The sequence below is a fragment of the Mus musculus genome, chromosome 14 (genome assembly GCF_000001635.26).
Source record: "Mus musculus strain C57BL/6J chromosome 14, GRCm38.p6 C57BL/6J".
In the NCBI taxonomy this organism is placed as follows: Eukaryota; Metazoa; Chordata; class Mammalia; order Rodentia; family Muridae; genus Mus; species Mus musculus.
Window position 1 is genome coordinate 59,347,407 of NC_000080.6, and position 25,325 is coordinate 59,372,731.

The 25,325-nt window shown below is 44.3% G+C and overlaps 1 protein-coding gene across 1 annotated transcript; it reads right to left on the reverse strand.

Moving 5' to 3' along the window:
- Positions 1–18,084, reverse strand: Phf11d (PHD finger protein 11D). Its single transcript, NM_199015.4, has 11 exons — positions 17,961–18,084; positions 14,328–14,449; positions 12,070–12,177; positions 8,911–9,044; positions 7,734–7,783; positions 6,902–6,969; positions 5,912–5,975; positions 5,245–5,376; positions 3,741–3,812; positions 1,816–1,982; positions 1–1,645 (listed from the first exon to the last, which is right to left on the reverse strand). Exons 1-11 carry the CDS (start codon positions 18,001–18,003, stop codon positions 1,643–1,645), a joined length of 963 nt encoding a protein of 320 aa, NP_950180.3. The 5' UTR covers positions 18,004–18,084; the 3' UTR covers positions 1–1,642.
- Between the last annotated feature and the right edge of the window lie 7,241 nt (positions 18,085–25,325).

A 25,325-nucleotide genomic window follows, 5' to 3' on the forward strand; every position in this document is an offset into this window, starting at 1 on the left:
TTAAGTTGTGAATTTTTTATTTAAGTTTTATTTCATTATCATGAGAAAAGATACCTAATTTCATTTTATCTGAATTTATTAACATTTAAAAACATATTTTGAGTAAATAGACTCACATCACATGCTCCTTTCTTTTTTATACCCCAACTCCTCCTGGAGACCCCTTTTAAAACCTGAAATACCTTTCATTTTTTATCATATTCTTTAAAATTTATAAAATACTGTAACAATAAAAATGAGTATTACAAAAGTTGTTTGATATAAAACAACAATCAATTGAACAGTCTTATGTAGATGCTTGTCTACAGCAATACTGTAGACAGCAATACTGTGTCAACTAGTTCTCAACTACCTCAGGAAGCAAAAGATCTTATTTCTGATAGAAGAGGACTGTTGAACTTCCTATGTAAAAAGCCACTATCCTCATAAGTCAAAATAGTTCTTAGGAGAAGGTGAGAAGGGGATAACAACCGAGGCTAAAAAGGGATACCTAAAGATTCTAACATGAACGTTGTACCCAGAGGTGTGCATGGGCCACGATATCCTTCCGGAGGCCAGAGGGCAACAAGGCCAGAGTTTAGCTCTCTGGGTTCTGGTATTAAACTGAGGGCTATGATTATTTGGCTCATTTTTCAGTAATAACACAGCAGGTTTCTTTTAGCAATTTGCCCCATATACATCTACATTATGAACACCAAACGTGGTGCTTTTTGTGCCGTATAATCTACTGAGATGAACAGATTCCAGCTGTATGTAAAGCAGCAGAGGAAGCACTAACATAAAAGGGTCCCAGCTGGTTCTGACAGGTGCTCAGATGGCAGTCATTCCAGTTGATCCCTCCTGAAGTGGCTTAGACAGGCCTTGGTACCCACAGTATTGCACCAGGAGTGATTCCTTCACAAGTGTGTGAGCACACATAACAAACTAGATACCATGCTGGGACACAGCTCAATCCAATTCTGTCAGGCGCATTACTGTGACCCAGAGGATCATGGGAGGAAATGAGAAATGTGGATGTGAGAGGAGTCAAGGGTCAGGGGCAGTGTGGGTACACAGATCTGATGCATACTGTCAGGTGGGGAAAGTCTTAGTGCTCCACATCCCCTATTCCCCCTAATGGTGCTCGAGTCAAAGAGCCCAGATTCAAAAGCTGGAGTTGGTCTTGAACATGAAGCATGCCCTTGTAATGACTGATGCCAAAAAGACACTTTTTAAAAAGAGTCTGATGAAGACCCACAAAATTGGTAAAAACAGAAGAGTGCATTGTGTCTTGCTACATCTGAGGGCTGCCTGGGACTGTATTAAATAAACGGTGCACACTTCAGTGGTTTTGACAAGCATTTATTAAGTGTGCTAAATATTGGCAATGTGATATGATAGTGAGCATAAACCCATGGTAACAGTGTGCAATGCACAGTGTTGAGTTTGCTCTATGCTGATGGAGTTATTAATACTGAGTGGAGACCATGATGAGGCCATCTGTAGGAGTAGCAGAAGCAAGAGAAAGCTCTAAGATTCCATTTAAGGCTGAGCAAAGCTCTGGTGTTGCTGCCCTTGACTGGGGTGGGCAGGGTAGGCAGGAAGACTTCCTCGATCCTTGGAGAACATGGAGGCCCCATCCAGTTTTCCTGAGGAACAGCTTTTACTGTCAGGGGAAAGCAGGACAAGTGAGATGAGAAGAGAGGAGACAAGAAACACCCAGCCAGGTATGGAGCATGGATGAGCAGTAGCAGGTCAGAGCGGGAGGGGACTGTGGATCTGTCACAGGCTGTCTCCTGAGCCTGCTTGCACTTCAGGAGACTCCTGGGATCTGACCTGGTGGTCCTCAGGAGGTAGCAAGGATCCTGATGTAGAACTTGAGCAGTCCAGGTCCCCATTTTCTTGAAATGAGCACAAGCTTTGTTGTAAGTCTGCAAGTGCCTCAAGCTGCTGCTTCATCTGCCTTTGCCTTTCTTCCCATTCACAAGCTTTACTCTTGATTACTTTAAAAGAAAGAAAATGGCTTCAGTGTATGCAGGGATTTCGTCAGGAGTAGTGTACTGTCTCTAGTCTGATTCGCTTCAAATATCCACTCTGTGGCAACCGAGCCTCAGAGGAGAAGACAGCATGGACTGAGGAGACAGTCTGTCCACATCCTTGCTGCCTATCCTCACTCATGAGGGACGAGCATGTGTCACATGACTTTGATACCTTCATGGTAGAACAAGGTTACACAGTGGTCATTCATTCTGGGACTAGAGCATGAGGCAGGCCTCCCAGTGACAAGTCTTTCAAGAGCACATCTCTTGTTCTAGGGACATTGTTACATCTCAGCTTTTGGTATGATTTAGGAACAGAAAATGTTGACTGTAGAAACCTATCATCGTGATTTCAGTTGGGATTAGAATCCTCATGATTGAATCTTTAGTTTCTTAGTTGTCAGAATGACTGCATACCTGCAGTTTGCTTGAAATAGTCAGCTGAATTATCCTGGACAGAATGACACTTTGTCAGTTAGTGTCTTGAGGTGCCCCTCTCATATGCAGTGTGACATTTTCCAGACATGTAGCTTTCATGCCCAGTGTCACATGTAAGTACCAAAGGAAATACAGTTTTCTGAAGGCTGGTTTTTGAAAGCTAGTCTTATCCACAGACATTCTCAAGTGACTTTTAAAGTAACTTCTCTGCTGAATACAACTGATTATTGCAGAGTTCAAATGAGAACAAGTAACAGAGAATCAAAGTGAGAGAGGCTGTGCACATTGAGGTCACACACGCTGACATCTAGGCAGGGGAAACCTACTGTCTAATTGTTTCCTGACAATTACTGAAAGGAGCATACTAGGAAAGAACACTGTTGGGCAGTTTGTTATGCAAGGGAGAAGCTACTCATACCAATCCTGTGTCAGTCTGTCTCTCACCCATATCCTGACATGCAGCCCATGGAAGTGTTTAGTACTGAAAGAGACCATGGTAAATGTAGACTCCCTATGGTGTTTCTGACAATTTCTCACTGTGTAGCCTAGGATGGCAATTCTCCTGCCTCACCCTTTCAGCTGCTGGGATTACAGGTGTGCACCACAAATCTCAGCTAAACGAATCACTCTTTTGAAAGACCAGGTCTCCCTATTCCTGCCTGCATACTACAATTTAAAAGCAAAAACAAAAACAACCAAAAAAAAAAAAAGCTGTCTTGGATAGTCTTGGTTTTTTTTTTTTCCTGATTAATTTATGAATTACAGTACTCAATGCTTCAGGAGATGAGTTTTCAAGGCAAACCTTAGGAAAAGAACCAGCTCCAGCCTGTGCCTGTGTATGCAAGGGTCAAAGTACTCTAGATTAGAGTCAAACCCTTGGCTTGTTTCTGCCTTGTCAGTCACCTTTTCTGTATACAAATATTGTTATGTCTCCCTGGAAAACAGTGTGTTCCAACCATCTGCAAATGACTACTGTTCTTATACAGTGGTCTATCTATCTATATGTCTGTTTCTCTGTCTGTCTGTCTATCTGTCTCTCAATCTGTCTTACTGTCTATATATCTGTCCATTTTTCTATTATCTATGTCTTTCTATATATATATACTACTATGGGGGTTTTTGCATGTTTTTTTTCCTATCCCTGTCAGGCTCCTTTTATAATGGCCTTTTTCATTTGACAAAACTGTCTTTGAGAAGAATGTTCACTAGTTTGTCACCTGTCATTCTGATCTGAGTGATAAATGTCTCTAAAACACACTGTTCCTTGTTTTATGAATCCCCTACCTTCTTGGAATTTTCTTAGTGTGTCTTTAAATAATCCACAGTCAAACAGTAAGGTCTCGATCCCTTCATAGTCTAGAGAGAGAAGCAATGTGTTAACTTTATTGTGAACAGTCACACAGGGAGAGAGAGAAAATAACCCCACTAGGAAGAGAGAGGATCAGAGGAGGGCAGCTCAGTGCAGGCCCAGCAGGGATCAGGAGAAGCATCAGCTCACTGTCTGTGCAGCCAGGACTTCTGAGGAGGGAACCCCTGTGTTCCAGGGAGCCCCAGGTGGTTAGGAGGCATCCAAATATTTTACAGTTCTTAGACTTGAGAAAATTAGTAAATAAGATTATGAAACAGGCATGGTGAGATGGCTCAGTGGGTAAGAGCGCCAATTGCTCTTCTGAAGGTCCTGAGTTCAAATCCCAGCAACCACATGGTGGCTCACAGCCATCCATAATGAGATCTGATGCCCTCTTCTTGTGTGTCTGAAGACAGCTACAGTGTACTTACATACAATAAATAAATAAATCTTTAAAAAAAGATTATGAAACAAGTGTCTCCTTGAATGTTTACTGCTAATAAATTTTTTGCTTTTGTCAAACCAAAAAAACATATGTGTGCTGAGGCAGGGGCACGAATAATATTTCAAAACAGGTTTATTTGTGTGTGTGTGTGTGTGTGTGTGTGTGTCCTAGAGTCCATAAGAGTGTCAGATCCCCAGGAGCTTCAGGTCCAGGCAGTTGTGAGCTGACATACATGAGAGTGGGGAACCAAATTCAGGTCCTCTTCAAGATTTATGTGCTCTTAAACACTGGGCTATCTCACCAACCTTAGAATAATTTTCTTAAGCCCCTGGGTTTATTAAGATATAGAATTTGAGGCACATCAAAATTATGACCTAGGGGCTGGTTCCCAGCACCCATGTTTGGTGACTTACAACTGCCTATAACTCTGGTGCCAGAGCATCATAGAGTTCTATTCTCTGTGGGTACTTGAGCACCCATGTGCATGTAAACACACACACACATACAAATGAAACATAAGTTTTTAAAAGTCTATCTGAAAACAACAGCTGTATCCACAACAACAAAACCAGCCAAACTACCACACCAGCCTCAGTGATGTCTTCATCCAGCTGTGCACCTCTGGGAAACAGACCTCCTAGCCTCGGGGCATCTTTGCCTCTAACTAGAGAATCTGTATCTTTCATATTTTGTTGATTAGCTTAAATTGTCTCGATTACTTTATATTTTCTGTATGAGTGTTTTGCCTGTATGTACATATAGGCACCATGTGTATGCCTGGTAACTGGACAGGACAGAGGATGGTGTTGAGTTCCCCTCAAACTGGAGTTATGGAGTGAGACCCCATGTAGATGCTGTGAACCGGCCTTTGTCCTCTCAGAGGAGCAAGTGCTCTTAACCACTGAGCCATCTTCCCAGCCCATGATGTGTGTTCTTAAAGAATGGGTAAAGAAGAAGGGAAGGAAGCTGTGTTTTCTAGAATGCCCATTCAGTACCCGACTCTGAGGCAGTCTCATCCACAAGTCTTCCATGAACTGAATCCATATTTTCTAGTATGTGTTCAAATAGTTCAGTAAGAAGTCCTGCTTCCTGGCATTTCTTAAGAAAAGGAGATTTGACAGCTGCATCTAAGAACAAAGAATGCATCTTTAGGAGGAAGTGGACAGCTATTTGCATCATGTGGTCACTTTATACTTTACCAGTTGATGGGTGAGCATACTTGTTGCATTTTTCTGTAGCTCAAATAGTAAATGGTTCAAAAATGAAAACATTTCTCTGCTTATAATAACTGTATGAAGTGATGTGGTTTTGTAAAATTTACTTGAAATGCTTGAGATGACATCCCCTCATATTCCTCATAGATCTGGCATAGTAAGGACAATGCCCCTGTCACTGGGAGGGGTAGCTGAGCACAGAACCATGGCCTCGGGCAAACGTCCCAGTCTTTTTAGGGTGTCTTCTCAGACTGAGAAGACATAGGTTATTCCAGCTCCAATAATTTTGATACAGCAGTGTTGTAATGGATTACATAGTTATAATAAGGATTTTATGTCCTCATTACGTACATATCAGGAGCCTACTAGAATAAAGATCAAAGCATGACAACATTTCTGTAAATACTTGGAAGCCCCCATGTTTGTACCACCATCACTGAGAACAAACCTGTGTGACCATGAGGCTCTTCTGTCATATGTCTTTTGGCGTTACTACATTTCATCGTTTTTGGCTGGAAGAGAAAACCAAGATTATACTGACTTTTCATATTGGCCTGGAATACCACACAAAATAAAAATGTTCAGCTACATAATCAAGTCTAACAAAAAAAATGTATTAGACAAACATTCTCTTTCAATTTGGTCTTGATGAACTGCTGGATCCAAATGGCACTCTCAAAAAAGTTAGGACATGTTGGGTATGCTTTTGTGGCCTGAAAGATTTGAAAGACATCTGTTGAATAAGAGGGAGAATTTTTTGTCTGATACTAATCAATGTATAGAAACTGATATAAAAACTGTTTCAAATCTCTCCAAATTCTTTTACATTTTGTATCTAATACTTCAGAAGATTTTTTTTTTTTGAGACAGGGTTTCTCTGTGTAGTCTTGGCTGTCCTGGAACTCACTCTGTAGACCAGGCATGCCTCAAACTCAGAAATTTGCCTGCCTCTGCCTCCCAAGTGCTGGGATTAAATGTGTGTGCCACCACCGCCCAGCAATTCAGAAGATTTTTAAGTCAGAAATTTGGATATGTGTGGACCAAGTCACTGGGAAACACTTGGTTATAAACAAATGCTTGTCCGTACTCTCAGCCTGTGAAGGACTAAGTGTCATGAAAGGACACGTGTTTTCACTAGCATGGTTCAAGGAATGATTGACAGAAGCTGATGGAATGACATCATCCCATGAGCCTCTAGCCTCTTAATATTCTTCAGTATACTTCTTCTACCATGTCAGGATGGTCTGCACTTCCTGAGTGCAGGATTCTCCCCACGATGCCACCCTAAGTTAGCTTCAGCTCCACTAAGGAGAGAACACGCATGAAGGATGGTGTGCAAATGCCAAATCCTCCAATGATTAAAAACTGTGAGTCTTTGGCATTTAGAATTGTAAGTAAGGGCATTATGAGAAGAAATTAGGTCTATAAGTCAAGTTACCTGTGCAGGAGGGCCTGATGAGAGGCGTTTGTTTTTTCCTCTCTTCTTCTTCATGCTTGGGTCATCAGCTAAAAGAGATACCATTTAAAGGTTGGAATATGCATATAATGCAAGATTGCTGAGTGGTTGTGCTGCACACCTTTAATCCCAGCACTTAGGAGGCAGAGGCAGTGGACCTCCTAGCTGAAGGCTAGCCAGATCAACAGAGTAAGATCCAGGGCAGCAAAGGCTGTCTCAAATGTGTGTGTGTGTGTGTGTGTGTATGTGTTTGTGTGTATGAATACATATGTATGTATACAGACACACACACACACTGTTATCCTCATTTCCTGTCAACATACAGTGATAGCCAGCACCATTTTAAAGGTACTTTTCAATAAGTTAGAAACATAATGACAGGGGCTGGAGAGATGGCTCAGTGGTAAAGAGCAGTGACTGCTCTTCTAGAGGTTTTGAGTTCAATTCCCAGCAACCACATGGTGGCTCACAACCATCTGTAATGGGATCTGATGCCCTCTTCAGGTTTGTCTGAAGACAGCTATAATTGTACTCATATACATAAAATAAATAAATAAATCTTTAAAAAAACAGAAAGAAGGAAACATAATGACAATGACTACAAATGGCTCAGTGCTTATGAACAAGCACTCGCTGTTCTTCCAGAGGAACCAGGTTCTGTTGCCAGCACCCACAGGTTACTCACAACCATCTGTAACCTAAGGCATCCACACAAACAGGTGCACATAAAAATTACAATTGAGAAGAAATAATTAGATTATCTCAGGTTTTACTTAAGGAATTAGCTTTCTTTAAACTCATTTTAGAAACTTACCACTTTCAGTGGCCTCTTCTTGTTCTGGAGAATGTTCTGGGCAAAATAATCTGAAAATACAGAATTTCAAAGAAGCACTGAATCTTTTACTTTGTAGAGATCCACTGTTGCTCTGCATTCCCAGTGCTGGGAAGCAAGCTGCATGCCACGACACTGGCTGAAGTATTCATATTTAAAAAGAAATGTGTTCAATCCATGACAAATTGTCAACCCACAACCAGTGTGGGCGAGGGTGGCCATTGTCTCTGTGCCCTCTGAGCAGTAGAAAGAAGACTTCAGTCTCTGAAGGTGTGAATGCTGGGTGACAATTTTGAGCACTCCTAGTTCCTATGCTGTGATGAGGGTCATCTAAGGAACTATGGACTAAGATTTGAAGCTTCAATCTGACCACCCACAATTCTGCCAATTGAATTCTACTCTTGAAATAGAGTAGTTAATAAACATTTTTTTAAAGTTATCTCTGTAATATCAATGTCAGCCTGGTCTGCTTGGTGAGATACTGTCTCAAAAAAAACCAACAACAACAAACCACTAGTTACAGCTGGAGTTCAGTCAGTTTTATGTATTTATGAACAACTGTCAGAGTAAAGTGAGTTCTTTGTGAACATAAATGATGAATGTGAAGTCCTTCTATAGGTTTCTCAGTAACTCAAATATAAAAAGCACTGTTCAAAACTGAATGGACTTTTACAAACAGTGACAAGCTGGGGGCTGGCGAGACAACTCTGTAGGTAAAGGTGCTTGCCATCTGTCAGCTCCCACAACCTCAGTTCCACGTCTGGTCCAACACTGGAAGCCAACAGCTCATTCCCACATGGTATGGAGACAGACCCATGACCTGTGCATGAGTGAGTGAAGGAGGGTGTCTTCCCGTTGCAGAGAACAGACCTGGACTGGCTCCTGTCTCGTGCAGGCCATGCAAGCTTCCATTACGAATGAGGCTCTCCCAGGAAGAAGAGCATACAGGGAAGGTTTTGAAACTCCAACCAAACCCTTGAGTGCTTCTTTTTCCTGTCATGTGCAGAAACGTGAAGCCGAGAAGTTCACTGGTATCCCATAACCCTGTTCCCACATGAAACTCATTTGCATGAACTGAACTTGAGAAGTAAGTCACAGGCTAGCCATTCCTTAACCACCCCCACCCCTCCACCATGGAGTTTTACAGCTTTTGGATTACTTGTAAGTTCCATGGTTTCCATCAACTTGAAGAATTGCTTGGTCCTTTTTGGCACAGACATAGTGGTAACTCTTCTTACAGAACCATAAATCACACCCCACGGTGGCGCCTCCTTTGTTACAGAATGAGCATTTCTGTAGAAGAACAGATCATAATGGGTTAGTAATGTTCCTTTGCTAAAAAGTAAGGATGTCATTAAATATTATTTAATCCAGCAGCCATGAGTTTTTGTCCCGGACATCACTGGCATATTCCAGTCTTCATGCCCACACAAAGGTCACTTAGATTTGGCAGCCCATGAGGAAGTGTCCACAAAACTGTAGTCGACTGGAATGGGAGACTGGCATAGACAGATGTATCATGGTCTACACAAATGCCAAGCATGTAGATGGTTACAAGAAACGTTCTTGAAAAAGAAAAAACTCTTTTTCTAGAAAGTTTTCTTGGGAGGAGTTAGTGGAGGGTGACATGCAGAGGGGGGTGGGGAGTGCTTTCCTTTTTCTAAAGAGAAGAGGAAGGAGGAATGTGGGGAGAGCTTTCATGAGGGGGCACTGGGAGGAGAGGAAGGGTTGATATTGGGTTATAAAGTGAATAAATAAATAAGTTTTAGAAGAGATTTTTTAAAAAGCAAAGCTAGCCATTTTCTTTATCCCTGGGCAAAGAGTTGGTTGGGGGACTTTGAGCCTGATGTCCAAGCAGCTCCTATTGTGCCACCAAACATTGTGAACTCAGCTGGTTGGTACTTTCTATGACTTCCTCTTAGACAGACAATTCTCCCTGGGATGGTGGTACCTGCTCTACAGGGTTGCTATTGAAGGAAATATGAAATAAAGGGCTCCTGTTGTGAATGTGTAGAAAGTGAGTGGCACTGAACACACAGCTGAACAACACAATATTTCTCTTGAACCCCTGTTTTTATTTCCCTGCCTGCTGTTACATAGATGGGGGATAGAGATGCTTAGGCACTGTGTGGCTGCAGGAAGCTTTTGTGGGGGTTTTTTCTTGTTTAAAAATGTTTCTTAAACCCATCTACATACTTTGCATCAGTGTAGACCATGATACAACTCTGTATGCCAGCCTTCCATTCCAGGCTTATTGTGTGATGACAGGCAAGCCAGCCATGAGCAAGGATGACTGGCTCCATACTTTGGCGGATGTCTAAGCCCAATGAGGCCACTCTATAAAGCAACATACAGTAGTTGTAGCATCCCAAGAAAGAATCCCATCATAAAATGTAAGGAAACACACATGGAAAGGTCAAATGTAGGTGAATAACGAGATTAACATATGGGTAGACTTTTAAATCAAAGCTCTTAGTTTAGAGCACTTATTTAATTGTGGAGGAACAGCAGAGTTGCATGAACAGAGAGACACAAGAGACTGCTATCTAACAACACACTTGCTGACAGTTCTGCAGTGATGATAAGCCCTGTGAGAGGTCAGAACGTCAATTGACAAAATGCCTACAGAAGACTGGACTGTAGGAGAGCCTGTAGAGCATTTACTTAATTAGTGATGGACAGGGACTGGTCCAGAATACTGTGGATGGAGCTATCTGGCCTGGCATCCCTGGATCCTATAAGAAATCAGACTGAGCAAGTGATGTGGAGCAAGCCATTAAGCAGGACCCATCGCCGGGCGTGGTGGCACACGCCTTTAATCCCAGTACTCAGGAGGCAGAGGCAGGCGGATTTCTGAGTTCGAAGCCAGCCTGGTCTAAAATGTGAGTTCCAGGACAGCCAGGCTATACAGAGAAACACAGTCTCGAAAAACCAAAAAAAAAAAAAAAAAATGCAGGACCCACCCATGGCCTCTGTCTCAGCTCCTGCCTACAGGTTCCTGCACTGTTTGAGTTCCTGTTTGACTTAATTCATGAAGGACTATGAGTTGGATATATAAGCTAAAAAACCCTTACCTCCCCAACTAGCTTGGGTCCTTGTGCTTCACCACAGCAATGACAACCCAACACTTCCCTTGGGAATTCATTACCTTTCTTTTCTACACCTTGAAAGGGTTCAAAGGCCCTACTTTAAGAAGAGTCTTTGTGTGAGGATAATACTGATCCCTGGCCCAAAGCATGTCCGTGGCTGTTCTGTTCCTGCGTGGGCACTGGCCTCTCTCCTCCATGAGGTAGGCACCCAGCATTTGTGCAGAAACCAAAGTTCTAGAAACACTTGTCAGTGAGTGAATACCTTGAACCTCTTGTGCCTTTTGCATCCCTTTCCGTTACCCTGCACTTGCAATGCATCTCAGTTTCCCAATAGGAAAGTGCATGGAAACTCTTAAAGATAATAGCTGCTTTCTCAATATTCTATATATCAACTGCCCTCATTCTGGACAGGGCTGTTTCCATGTAGGCAAACTCTACAACAGTGGTTCTCTACTTGTGGGTTACAACCATAGGAATATGTATTTCTGATGGGCATAGGAACTGAGAATCAGCTCAGAGTCTCAATTACAGTTATAAAGGTCCAAACATAATAAATTTATGGTTGGTGGTTCCTACGACCACTTGAAATATGTATTTTCTGTTGAAAAGGTCCCACAGGTGGAGAGACAACCATCACTTTAAAATCCAAGGGTAGCTTTCCTTAACTATGTTCATGAACTGCCTCAAAACCAATTAGCACAGAGTAATAAAAATTAAGTTTCAGTTGATGACCTGCTGCTTTCCAATTAGAAAGACATAGCCTGCTGGAACACATACTGATACTTTGCAACCTAACATAGCAGAGTGTCACCAGTCATTGATACCTTTTGTGGTTCTGTTCAGACCTGATACACTCAGACTTGCCATCCCATTACTCATCTGCAAATGGCCTTTTATAAATGTAGCCAGGAGACACAGTCAACCTCAGAGATACAGCCTTACCCATCCTTCTTTCCTGCAGACTCCCCTTATGCCCTCAGTTCCAAGGCAGATGCTGACAGTGATAACCACCCAGAACTGGTGCAGAAAGACATGCAGCCACCCTTGGCATTCAGAAAGCATCTTACTCCCTGTCAAAGATCAAGCCTTTTGCTCTGACTGCCGCCTGCATCTTTGTGGCACCAAGAAGACCAGCTAGCTGAATCCTCTCTCCAGGCCCACAATAGACTATCCTTTGACTGTAGCCCCCAAGACTCATAATATATGAGTAATAAAACATGTCACTTTACCAATCTTCTTCCTCTCCAGATCTCTTTCTTTACAGATTTGACATCAAAGTTTCTAATTGTATTACGTAGATCAAGAGTCTCACACTCCACCAGTCCTGATGAATACAGCTGCAGGATGGAAAAATAGCAGAGTCAGTGTGAAGTAGCCCTGACCGACACAAGTCAGAGATGCTTCCGAAAAGGGCTGCAGAGGAGTGCAGAGTGGACAATGGCTCAGAGCACTGGCCACTGCGCAGGAGATGAACAGACTCGAGCCTTGGGCTCCTGTGAGAAACTCGGTCTGCAGACACAGTTGTACTGGGTAACTGATCTCTATTGACTCTGGACCCAGGCAGACAGTGGCTCCTGCAGCATTGTTCTCTGCCTAGGAATGCAGAGCAGGCTCTGGCAATGGCTGAAGCCATGCAGTCAGAGAAGCCAAAGCAAGGGACAGAGGCCATTCCTGATGGCTTTCCAGGTCTCCTTCTTAGACTTCAAGGACTGTGCCTACCTCCACAACCATATGGCAGACCTTCACTCTTGACTTGTTGAGATAGGGTCTCACTGTAGCCTAGCTGTAGGCTAGAACTCAGAGTCCACCTGTCTCTGCCCCTGAGTGCTAGGACTAAAGTCATACACTAATGCATCTGGCTTTATGATTTTTTTTATAGATAGAATCAAGCTATACATCCCATGTTACCTGGACCTTAGCTTCTTCCTTAGCTTCTAAGCAGTGGAATTGCAGTTATGAGTGACCACAGCTAGCCCAGAACTCCATTGTATGTTTTAGCAGCCACAGATCTCTTTGCTCCTCAGCATTTTGGATGATATTGGGATAGCTCTGTGGTTCAGCATGTGGACTGTCCCTCCAGTTTCCTACAGGATCTACGTTCTGCTCCTAGCTCTAGGCCACCAGCTCACAGCTGTCTTAACTCCAGCTCCAGAGGGTTACACACACGTGTACACACACATTGAAATCTTTCTAAAATTTTACTAAATATGCATGTGTGTGCCTGTGTGTGTGCCTGTGGGTGTACCCTCTGTGATGTGTGTGTATCCTGGTGTATTTATGAGTGTATGTATCTATGTGTGTGTTCTGTGTCTGCATGTAGTAGACAGAGGTTTAATTTGGCCGTCATTCTCTACAGCTCTTTGACTATTTTCTAAGACATTTTTTTATGGAAATGAGTGTTTTGTCTGCATATATGTATGTGTATCAATTGTGTGCTGGTTTCAGCAAAGGTTAGAAGAAGGTATTGGATTCCTGGAAGTGGAGTTAACTAATAACCCTGTTTCCTGGGAACTGAGTCTGGGTCTCTCTATAGCAGCAGGTTTACCACAGAGCCATCTCTCCAGCCGCTCTCTACTTTATAGTTTGAGAGAGTTGCTCCCTAACTTGGAGAGCTCACAATTTCAGCTCACCTGGTTGGCCAGCAGGCTTCTAGAATCCTCCTGGCTGCACTCCAGCCAGGGACTGGATGCATGGGACTGCAGGCAATAAGTTCACCTGTGTCCTGGGTTCATGCTCATGTCCCCAGCACTTCACTAAATGAGCCACCAGCTTTCTAGCTCCAGATAAAGTTCTGGAGTCACATAAACTTCAACGATCTACCTGTTCATGTCACAGGAAACTCAAAAAACGAAGAGCATGAGAAACATGAGAAAAAGTTGTGACACTTTCAGAGCCAAATATTTTTTTATAAAAATGATAAATCATGATGTGAACATTAATCCTTGCATGTTGATGTCAGAGAATGGCCCTGGGAAGTGGTTCTGTTCTTCCGCCATGATTTGGAGTTAAGATCTCTCTGTGTTTCTGCTGCTCTGCTCTAGTTGCAAGCTTAGTGCATGGATAGGTTGTACTGTACCGTGATGCTGAGAGAAAAAGTTGGGCAATACTAATGTCTGATTTTGATTGTTAAGTTGTACTTATGTGAGAGAAAGTTCTTGCACACTCAAGCATACAGGACAGATGATACCTAAATTAACACAGAGCTGACAGCTCCAGGTGGCCATATGTACCATGAGTCTCAGCACTCAGGAGACTGGGGCAGATAAACCTAAATGAGCATTCCCAACTCAAAGGCCCTCTGTGCATGGAGACATGATTTATGTGATGATAATCTTCTACCAGTGATCTTCCATGGGGGCTGTGAGCCACAGTATGAGTACTGGGAACAGAACTCAGTTCCTTTGGAAGAGTATCTGGTGCTCTTAACCACTGAGCCATCGCATCAGCCCCACACATGTAGTTTTAAAATTATTTACCAGTAACTTACCAAACAGTTTTCATGAGCAACTATATTTCCTGATGGTGAAAAGTATATTTGACTCCACTCGTGGCCTTCAGGGCACAGGGCACATGTCCTTTTTTCCATCTTTTCTATGATTGGACTGTCACCTAGAAATAACATCCAGGTTAAAACAGAAAAGCATTTTGTGTCCTTGCTAGCTCCTCCAACTTAAAGGAGCAGAGGAGGCCCTGTTCTTAGGACAGAGTCTTAACTCCTGGACCAATCACGAATCAACAATCTCACCAGTGAAAAGCCGCACCTCTTGTGTGGCTCGGCCTCTGCTCAGTGCTGAGGACCAGTGAGACAAACAGAAACAGAGCAAGCCACAAGGTTGGCTATGGTGTGACTGAAAAGCTTCTAGAGGCCTTACTGAAATGAACAAAACATTTAGAAATTCTCTGATGATGTCTGAGAGCTGCACATATCTACGGGCAGAGACAGGACTGGAGAGCAAAGGTTGATTCCATGTCTGTTTAGCACAGACAGGAATAGGTGCACCTCTGGAGCCTATGAGCTTCCTTACCATGGGGTCTTGGTCAGATTTACAGCTTGAGGCATGCACTTCCTCCTGCTGGCCCTAACTCCAATTAGAAATGAGTTGGTCACCCCTATGACACGGTGTCACTCTGTGCCCAGGAACTTATCTTGCCATGCTGCTTGTCCTTGTAGCTCAGTGTTCACAGCTGTGTGAGCCTGTGGATTACTTTTCTCCCACAAGCTCCACGGCTCCTTTCAGTACCACGAGAGCTAGCCAACAGGGAAGACCTTCCTGGTTATTGCTTAGTTTCTCACTGTACTGTGCTTAACAATGTGGTGTCTTTGGCAATCAGGTCTTATGATTGGGCTCTCAACTGGTCATTGTGCAGAGAATAGATATCTGTGGAATGTTGAGACATGAATGACATAATGAAAAAATCACACTGCTTCCCCCAAGGCTCAAGGAACATGGTGGAAGACAGGATGAAAGGATGCTAAGATCCATAGAAACAGTGTCCTCTAGACATGATAGAAATACTGTGATTATAGAAAGTCAACATAAAGCTGGGCTTGGTGGCGCACACCTTTAATCCCAGCACTGGGGAGGCAGAGGCAGGTGGATATCTGAGTTCGAGGCCAGCCTGGTCTACAGAGTGAGTTCCAGGACAGCCAGGGCTATATAGAGAAACCCTGTCTCGAAAAACCAAAAAAAAAAAAAAAAAAAAAAAAAAAAAAAAAAGAAAGAAAGAAAAAAGAAACTCAACACAGCTGTGTTTGAAGCTAAGGTTGACTGCAAAAGGCCTACATAGGACCAAACCAATTAAAATTCTAACTTGCATGATGGTGGAGGTTGGGGTGGTGGGCACAGCACTCACTAGCATCTAGCCCTAATGAGGAGATCTGTCAGTTGTGGACTGTAGGGGAGGGTGTGTTGGTTTTCCTGTAGCATGTGGCCCCTTTTAGGCCTACGTGCTTCCATGGTTGAATATACACAAACACAGAGACACACACAGACACACACACAGACACACACACACAATGTTCACCACAATCTGGAGGTAAAAAACTAGTCCAGATGGAGAAATGAGCAAAAGAATAGTTGAGAAACACAAGGTAAAGACTATCAGCAAGGCAGGAGCAAGAGGAAGATCCCACTTCACACCCTGTGTGTGTACAGGATGCTAGATATACAAAGATGGAACCACATGAAGCTCAAGAAGGAAGACCAAAGTGTGGATACTTCAATCCTTCTTAGAAGGAGGAACAAAATACCCATGGAAGGAGTTACAGAGACAAAGTGTGCCACAGCAGAAACTGAAGGAAAGACCATCCAGAGACTGAAGGAAAGACCATCCAGAGACTGCCCTACCTGGGGATCCATCCCATATACAGTCACCACACCCAGACACTATTGTGGATGCCAACAAGTACATGCTGACAGGAGTCTGATATAGTTGTCTCCTGAGAGGCTCTGCCATTGCCTGACAAACACAGAGGTGGATGCTCTCAGGCCATGATTGGACTTAGCACAGGGTACCCAATAAAAGAACTAGAGAAAGGACCCAAGGAGCTGAAGGGGTTTATATCCCCATAGGAGGAACAACAATATGAATAACCAGTACCCCCAGAGCTCCCTGGGACTAAACCACCAACCAAAGAGTACATATGGAGGGACCTGTGGCTCCAGCCACATACATAGCAGAGGATAGCCTTGTCAGTCATCAGTGGGAGGAGAGGCCCTTGGTCCTGTGAAGGCTTGATGCCCTAGTATAGGGGAATGCCAGGAACAGGAAGTGGGAGTGGGTGGCTTGGTGATCAGGGGGCACTTGGAGGGGATAGGGGCCTTTTGGAGGGGGAAACCAGGAAAGGGGATAACATTTGAAATGCAAATAAAGAAAATATCTAATAGAAAAAAAAAAGGTTGGAATTCTTCACAACTGTCCCCAAGGAAGTTTTAAGGTTAATCTCAATGTGTGTGTGCGTGTGTGTGTGTGTGTGTGTGTGTGTGTGTGTGTATGTGTATGTACCCTCCACACACACACACACCAGGGTATAGAGCAATAGCTCTGTCGACAAATGCTCTTATTTGTCTTGCAGAGGACCCAGGCTCAGTCCCTAGCACCTACTTGGTGACCTATAAAAATTTCTAACTCTAGGTCCAGGAGCGATCCTTTGCCTTCTTCTTCTAAACACTAAATCACCAAGTACATGAGGAGTATACAAACATTTATGCAGAAAAGATAATCATACACAAAATAAACCTCAAGAATATACTAGTTGCAGGATGGCTATAGGCTGAAACATCTCTACCAAGTGGGGGAGGATAATGGATCCCTGGGTTGTTTCAGGGATGGAAGGATGAAAGCTTTGCCTGAAAATAGTGACTTCCCTTGAGCAGTGATCACTGCTATCCCTGTTGCTTGAAAGGCCTTTAAAGGTTTGGCATTAGTGCCTTCCTATTGTGTCTGTATTTCCTGCTTTAACCTTTGGGCCGGGTTTCTACTGGAGAAACAGGATTGGGGCAGGCCTGAAGTAGCCTGTCAACAACACCAGCGTTCAAGTTATTCCTGCTGTCCTCTGTGCATTATTTCTGTTTCTTTACCCAGATAGAACTTCCTGGCCATTCTTGATTGTTTTCTAAGATGGTTCCAGACGCCTTGTGGACCACAAAACTGACAAAAAACTGGATCATCATGCTCTTATAATAAGAGAAAAACATCTCAAGGAGATTGTCACCATGGGTGGCCCTGAAATATCAGCCTGCACAACACAAACTCTTAAGACACTGATGGCTATAAGAAACACATACCCCCAAACTGGTCCTCGGTATTCTCCATTTGCCCACAAAGACCTAGACTTCCTTTCCAGATTGCTAGCACCCCCAGTAAAGCCTCGCCTCCTTTCCCACGAGCATGTCTTGACTGTTCCCTTTACAGTGCACAGCTTCTAGAACTTTGGAGAGAAGACCCAACGTGGTGGAACAGGCTGACATAGAGATTTCATGTTCCAGAGGCTCCCAGTACCTACAGCTTTCCCAGATACTGTAAGCCCAGCTCCACCCTCAGCAACATCCTGCAGTCTCCCTGGAGGTGGGAGAGTGGGGTATGGCATGTACCTGCTGGCCATCACTCTAGTACTCACCCCTTGAGACTGGGCCACACGGTGGTGCTGTCTCTTGGGCCATGACTGGGCGCCTGTACTCCTATAAGCACGACTGAGTTTCTAGTTTCTGGTTTCCAGATTCTACTTCTAGCTCCTAGTTTCGTTTCCCGAAATGTGCATAGTGAAAGCAAAGACCTAATTGGCGGGAAGTGCATGTTGTAGCATGCTGGCAGATTTTCAACTCTGAATAGTCATTTGAAAAGTTTACTCTGCCAATGTGATGAAAACCAGGGCCTAAAATAACTTAGGGGAGGAAATGGATTATAGGACTAACAGGGTGCAGTCATCATCCAGAGAACAAGGAAGAAAGCAGGAGCAGGGAGGCTTTCTGCCTATTTCCCTGGCTCTCTAGACCTGCTGTGCAGTACAGTCCACAACCACCTGCCCCATGCTGCTGCTGCACACAGAGGCCTGCGCCTTCCTCCACAACGAGCAGTCAGGAAAATGCCACACAGGCCACTCTGATGGAGGCAAATATGGAGAAGGGTTCTCTTCCCAGGTGTGTGACATCAACAACCACAATAGCCATCAATCAGCTGGAGAAAACCCACACCAGACACCCCAACCGTGCCTGTGCTTAACTTAAGGAACAATCGGTCTGTTCTTCTGAAACTTGTAGCACATTGTTTGGTCTATGTGGGAGTATCGTTAAAGGACAAAAAATTAATAGGTCTTAGACCCAGGTGCCAGTAAGGACTTTTTATTTAGCACCCGTGGGCTACAAAGCACACAGAAATGTAGATCTTTCAGTCCCAGTGACAAAGGGAAACATTCATGTAGGCACTAACATATAGGGAATAGAATTCTAAAAAGTTCATTCTTTCGGGGGAAATCAAAGATATAGTCTAGAGGGAAGGCACTCTGCTGCAGACGAACCTCATTTGGGTCCTCGATCCACGGGTGAAACTCAGGTTCCGGTTATAGGTGATCAAGGAGTCAGCGAGAAGGGGGTGACAGACAGGACACAAGGGAGTGTGGATCTGAATGTATTTTGTCTCAAAGCGAGCACCAGTCTTATAAGTGACTTTTACACAAAACAGAGGAATGCCTACAAAGTACTGGCAGGAACCAACTGGGATAAAATTCTATGTTAATGACTGGGATCAAAAGCAGCCCCACCTAAGGTCAGCTTAATACTAGAAGTCAGGGGCGAGGGCTTCTGGCCCTTGCCATAGTTCCTAATCTAGTCCAACGTTTAGTCCGATTTCCCCCTAGGCCATTGTAAATTCCTGTGTATGGGTGTAACTCAGCTATCTATAGTTCTAAGTATCAACTCCTGTTCCTCCTTAAACCACAATCTTCCTTCTTCCCAGATAATGGTAAATTCCTGCATATGGGAATAGTGTGCCCTGAGATTTCTAACTCTTATCCAGTAAGATACTGTAAGAAAGCATGCAAGACCCTCTACATTATCGCAGGGACAAATCTGGGGCACTCTAGCTATGGGAATGCCAAATTTCCAGGAGACTAAGTTTCCGTGAACTTTTCACCTCAGGACCACGCCCAGGCTTTTCAGCCTGTCAGACAGGTCACTACTGGAGTGGATGTAGCAGCACTTAAGAGGGCCAAGGGCAGCCTGTGCCTGGCAGAAGAAAGGCAACTAAACAGGGCACCATGGATAGCCTGGGCAAAATGAAAGGGCCTAGCACAGGATGGCAAGGGCCTTGGGTAGGTCCTGGAGAAGGCCTTTCGCACACTATCAGGAAGAATAGAAAAGCAAGGCCTGTGCTTTTGAGGAAAGTCTCTAGTTTCCAAGATAAACACCAGGCAAGTGTGTGTGTGGTGGGGAACAGGCATGTGAGAGAACCGAGGCCTTGAAGGGAAGTATCACATGAATGCACATGTGTATGTGTATACACATAGTCATTGAAATAGTATTTTATACTTTCTTTTCTTTTTATTTTTTTGGTTTCGAGACAGGGTTTCTCTGTGTAGCCCTGGCTGTCCTGGAACTCACTTTGTAGACCAGGCTGGCCTCGAACTCACAAATCCGCCTACCTCTGCCTCCCGAGTGCTGGGATTAAAGGCATGCGCCATCACGCACGGCATTTTATACTTTATTACACATTACTTTGTGTGCATTTCAGTGTGTGCACATGTGTGCCATGACACATAGGGCAGTTAGACTCACTTCAGGCTAAGGTAATTCTCTTAAGGTAATTCTCTTCTATCATGGGGGTTCCAAGGTCTGATCAGGCTGTTATGCTTGACAGTAAGTATGTGCCTTTACAGGCTGAGTCATCTCTTTGGCCCATACCTAATGTCTTAAAAGATGAAGTACTATTAAAGCACAGAACAGAACAGGATTCTTGAAAGGAATCTCCTGTAACCAAAGTAACTTTGGGGCAGAGTCAGGCCAATCTCTATAAGCCATATAGTGAGACCCTGTCTCAAAAAAAAAAAAAAATCCAAAAGAATCCTAAAAGAAGAAGAGGAAACTCTTAGGAAGAAAATTAACATGGGCTGGAGAGATGGGCCAGTAGGTAGAGCGACAGTAGAGTGTACTGGCTAGTTTTGTGTCAACTTGACACACGCTGGAGTTATCACAGAGAAAGGAGCTTCAGTTGGGAAAATGCCTCCATGAGATCCAGCTGTAAGGCATTTTCTCAATTAGTGATCAAGGGGGAGGTCCCCCTGTGGGTGGTGCCATTTCTGGGCTGGTAGTCTTGGTTTTATAAGAGAGCAGGCTGAGCAAGCCAGGGGAGGCAAGTCAGTAAAGGATATCCCTCTATGGCCTCTGCATCAGCTCCTGCTTCCTGACCTGCTTGAGTTCCAGTCCTGACTTCCTTTAGTGATGAACAGCAGTATGGAAGTATAAGCTGAATAAACCCTTTCCTCCCCAACTTGCTTCTTGGTCATGATGTTTGTGCAGGAATAGAAACCCTGACTAAGACATAGACACAATTCCTGAATTCTCCTTTCATTAGAATCAGGGTGGGATGTGCATCAGTTGTCTCAGGACTTTAAAGAACAGACAGGAAAGTTGCTAGGCTTGATGGCCACCCAGTGTAGTTGAAATGCCCAGCCAGGTTCAGAAAAGACTTTCTGAACAGAACAAGTTGGAGATTGATAAAGTATACCACCCAATATCCATACTCATTCACATACACTAAAAGAAAAAAGACAGACTAGAAAAATACAGTGTAATTGTTGGGGGCAGGGCACAGATTCAGATGGAAGGTGGAAGATGGAGGGAATGCTAGAGCAGAGAATTCGAATCTGGACTCACCTTTAGTAAAAGACTCTGAGGGGAAGTGCATTCATTTGTTGCCTTAGTACAACACCAATGTATGATTGGCAACTCAGTGTTACTTCCTAATGTGCTTGTCTAATACACACAGTAACCAACAAATCTCTAATTGGTAGTAAAGCCTGGTCAACAAGAAGGACATCATGTTTGGGCCTGGAACCTAGCCAAGTATTCAGGACTAGTGAAGTCATGGATCTTAGAGAAAAACCAACAACTGTCACCTTACTAAACCAGTATAATCCCTAACTACATTGTAAATATGTGTCCTTAGACCCATAGATGAGTATAGCTCTCACCCTTCAAGGAAACTTCATTTGGAAAAGCAGATGGAGATCCTTATAGCAAACCACAACTGATAAAAATACAGTTCCAGAGCCCAGGCCCAACTAACGCATCAACACATTACAACTCCTATGAGTAAGATTCATGATGGAAGAGGCAGAAGGACAGTTAAGAGCCAGATGAACAGGAAGTCTGCTTTGAGATTCCGTCTCTTGGATTTGTCAAAGAAGCCATGAAGTCTCACCAACATAGCTGCGTAAAAACAGGCTGAACAAGGGACACCAAAGGACATGCTAGCATGGGAAGGGAAAAGCCCAGATGGCCTCAGCCCTCCACAAAGAACTACAGATAACCAAGGAGTGTGAAAGCAGAAGAAATAAATCTTCCCCACGGAAGAACACATCAGTTGGTCATCCAATAGCAACCTGGAAAACTTGTACATCTAAGTATCATTTTACAGACTAAGCACAATGTATTTCCTAAGATTTGAGTGCTTTCCGGACACTGTGGGTGCTATGATTCTGCAGGTAAAGAGCCACGACAGACAGTACTCTGTAGGAATATACGAAGGATATTTGCTTCTTGTGAGTCTGTTTTCCACACCTCTTGTTTCTAGATAAGTATATTTTACATGTGAGTTTTTTACACTTGGCTAAACATTGAGAAAGGATGAAAGATTAGTTGCTTTTGATTTTTAAATTTTGATGAGAGGATTTTTTTTTTTAAACTTGGATTAAGAAAGTCAGTAAAATATCTCTGAGCCTTTGGCCACAAGCCTTTCCACACTGCCTGTGGAGGACAGGCCCTGGCCCGTGCTCCCTGAGTGCTGCTCACTGTCACCAACCTCTTGTGGGGGCATCAGCACTGGGGGGGGGGGGGGGCTCTTAAGGAAAACTCTTGAATATGCTTTAAACCCAATTAGACAGTCAAGATATATTTAGGTTTGTTGTGATGCTTTTAAGATGGAAAGATGGCTCAGCAGGTAAAGACTCTTACCACTAATTCTGATGACTTAACTTCAGAATCCACAGGGTGGAGAGAACAGACTTACAAGTTGTCCTCTGATGGCTACACAGAGGCCCAATAAAGGAGAAAGAATAAGAGATAAAAATAAAAGATTTAGGTACCTATGGAGAAGTAACTAGAAATACCTGTGAAAAGGTGATGATAAAGCAGCTTTTTTTCAGGAAGGAAAGGGTTACAGAAATTAGAGCCCCAACTTCCCCCGCGACCCCCCCCAGCCCCTAATCCACAACAGTGCTTCACTAAGGTTGTGTTTGAGACCAGCGTGCACACTACCCTCCCCTCTCCCTAAAGTTACTCACAAACACATTCTACATGGCTGCTCTTTTCTGACTTGATGTAATTGTTAAAGCCAGCCTTCTTACAGGACTCCATAGAATGCTCAGTTTTTGGTGGTGGGAGGAGTCCAGGCCAAAATCCATCAAAACTTAATTGAAGCTTCTGAAAGACCCTTAAAGTGAGGACTCCCCCACGTTCTGACTCAGGAGAGGTGACACCCCAAATCACTTACAAAAACGGCTTTGATGCAAACCGCAAGAGGACTTTTTGTTCCAGGGCACTCTGGAGCCTAGTCACACACCACGGCAGGGGTGGAGGACTGCAAACCACGAGTGCGGAATTGGGACAGCTTTTGTGCGGTTACAACAATGCCCGCGCTTCGCAAACCAATCATGTCATAGCATCAAGAGCCCGCGCAGTGCGGGCTAATCGATTTGTACCACTCCATAGTTTCTAGGCCAATCATAGTTTCAAGCCCGCACTCCGGGGGGTGAGGGTGGGAGCAATCAGTTTTGTATAGGTTGGTTGATCCACATTTGCACGGGTTCCTGGGCGGGGTCGGCAGTTTCAGTGTGTAATCGTTCCTTCTATGGTGCAAGCGGTTTTCGGAAGCTAGCTAAGCGGCTAGTCAACTCATTTCGTGTTATCTTACAAGGCCAGGATCACGAATTCACAGATAGCAGGCCCTGGAGCTGCAAGAAGTGTGTGTGACCTTTTACCTATTCTCTGGCAGGGAGCAGGGTCTGGAATTTGTGTTATTTAGGGCTCCTTAGGAGGCTGGAATTGGGGCTGTATATTCTAGTCCTTCTTTGTGGGGTAGGATCTCCTTCCCTTCTGAGGTATAGCAAGTCCCCTCTGGGATCCTAGAGAACCAGTCTATCTTTCTCTCTTGCCAGTCTTCCAGGGTGTTCTGCCGCCCGGGTCCTGGGGTTTTGGACTTTTCAACTACAAGCAGAAGGTTAACACTCTGGGCTGCCTGCTTGGCGACCTGGTCAGCCATCTGCTTTCCTTTTGAGATGAAATCTTTGGTCTTCTGGTGTCCAAGGCAATGTACAACGGCTAGTCTTTTTAGCAGATGTAAGGCTTCTAGCAAGCTTAGAATTGCTTTTGTTTTTGACTTCCTTTCCGGCTGAAGTGAGCAGCCCCCTCTGTTTATAGGTAGCCCCATGCACACGTGCAGTCGCAAAAGCATACCTGCTGTCCGTGTAGATATTGATGGACTTCCCTTCGGCCAGGCTTGCATGAGGGCCACGAGCTCAGCCTTTTGTGCTGAAGTTCCTTCCAGCATACTGCTGGCCCATACTGTGTGGGTCCCGTCCACTACTGCCGCCCCAGCCATCCTCTTACCTTCTACCACATAGCTGCTCCCATCAGTGAACCAGGTCAGTACTTCTACGGTCAGCGGAATATCTGTGAGATTCTTACGGACCCCAGTCTCCTCAGCTAATATTTGATGACAATCATGAACCATTGGTTCATCTGCTTCTTCAGGCAGAAGAGTGGCAGGGTTGAGGGTGGCTGGTGGAGCGAATGTGACCCTCCCTGTGAGAAGCAGGCTTTGATAGTGGGTCATACCGGCGTTGGTCATCCACCGGTCCGGGGGCTGCTGGACGATGCTCTCCAGTGCATGCGGGACTATTCTGGTTACACTCTGACCCAACGTTAATTTGTCCTCGTCCTTGACCAGCGTGGCCATAGCCGCAATTGCCTTTAGGCATGCCGGCCACCCACTGGCCAAGGGATCAAGTTTCTTTGAAAGGTATGCAACAGGGCCTCTTCCATGGTCCCAGTGCTTGAGTCAGGACACCTTTAGCTACCGTTCATCCACATAGAGGGTGAAGGGCATAGTCACATATGGGAGGGCTAAAGCAGGGGCACTCAGTAAAGCCTTTTTAATCTTATCAAACGCTTTTTGGTGCTTGAGTGTCCACGTGAACTCCTGTCTTTTAATTTTCCTAATGGCTGTAGCAGTACTGAAATGTTCTGCTCTGGTATCAACCAGGAACTCGACTGGTTGCCCCTCAACTTTCAGAGTTACCTTGGGCTCAGGGAGGGGGTCCGAGCCCTGGCTCCCTTAATCTTGGTCCTCCCCTAAAGCTAGGACCCTTGGTCCTTTGTTTTTCTTCTTAGAGCAGTCCCTTGCCCAGTGTCCTTTCTCTTTACAATATACACACTGGTCCTTGTCAAGTGGGATCTTCTTGCTCAGGTTCCCTAACTGACTTGGGCCTGCCCTGGGTCTCCTAAAATCAATCAATCAATCTCTCTCTCTCTCTCTCTCTCTCTCTCTCTCTGCCACTCTTCCCTTCTAACACTGGGGCCAAGATTTTGGGCAAATTTCTTTCTTGCCTTCTATCACGTTTTTCCTCTCTCTCCTTCTCTTTCCTCTGTTCCTTCTCTTCTTCTGTCTCCCTCTTGGAATGCACCTTCTCTGCCTCTTTTACTAGATCATGTAACTCAGCCTCCTGTAATCCTTCCAATCTCTGAAGTTTCTTTCCGATATGGGGTAGACT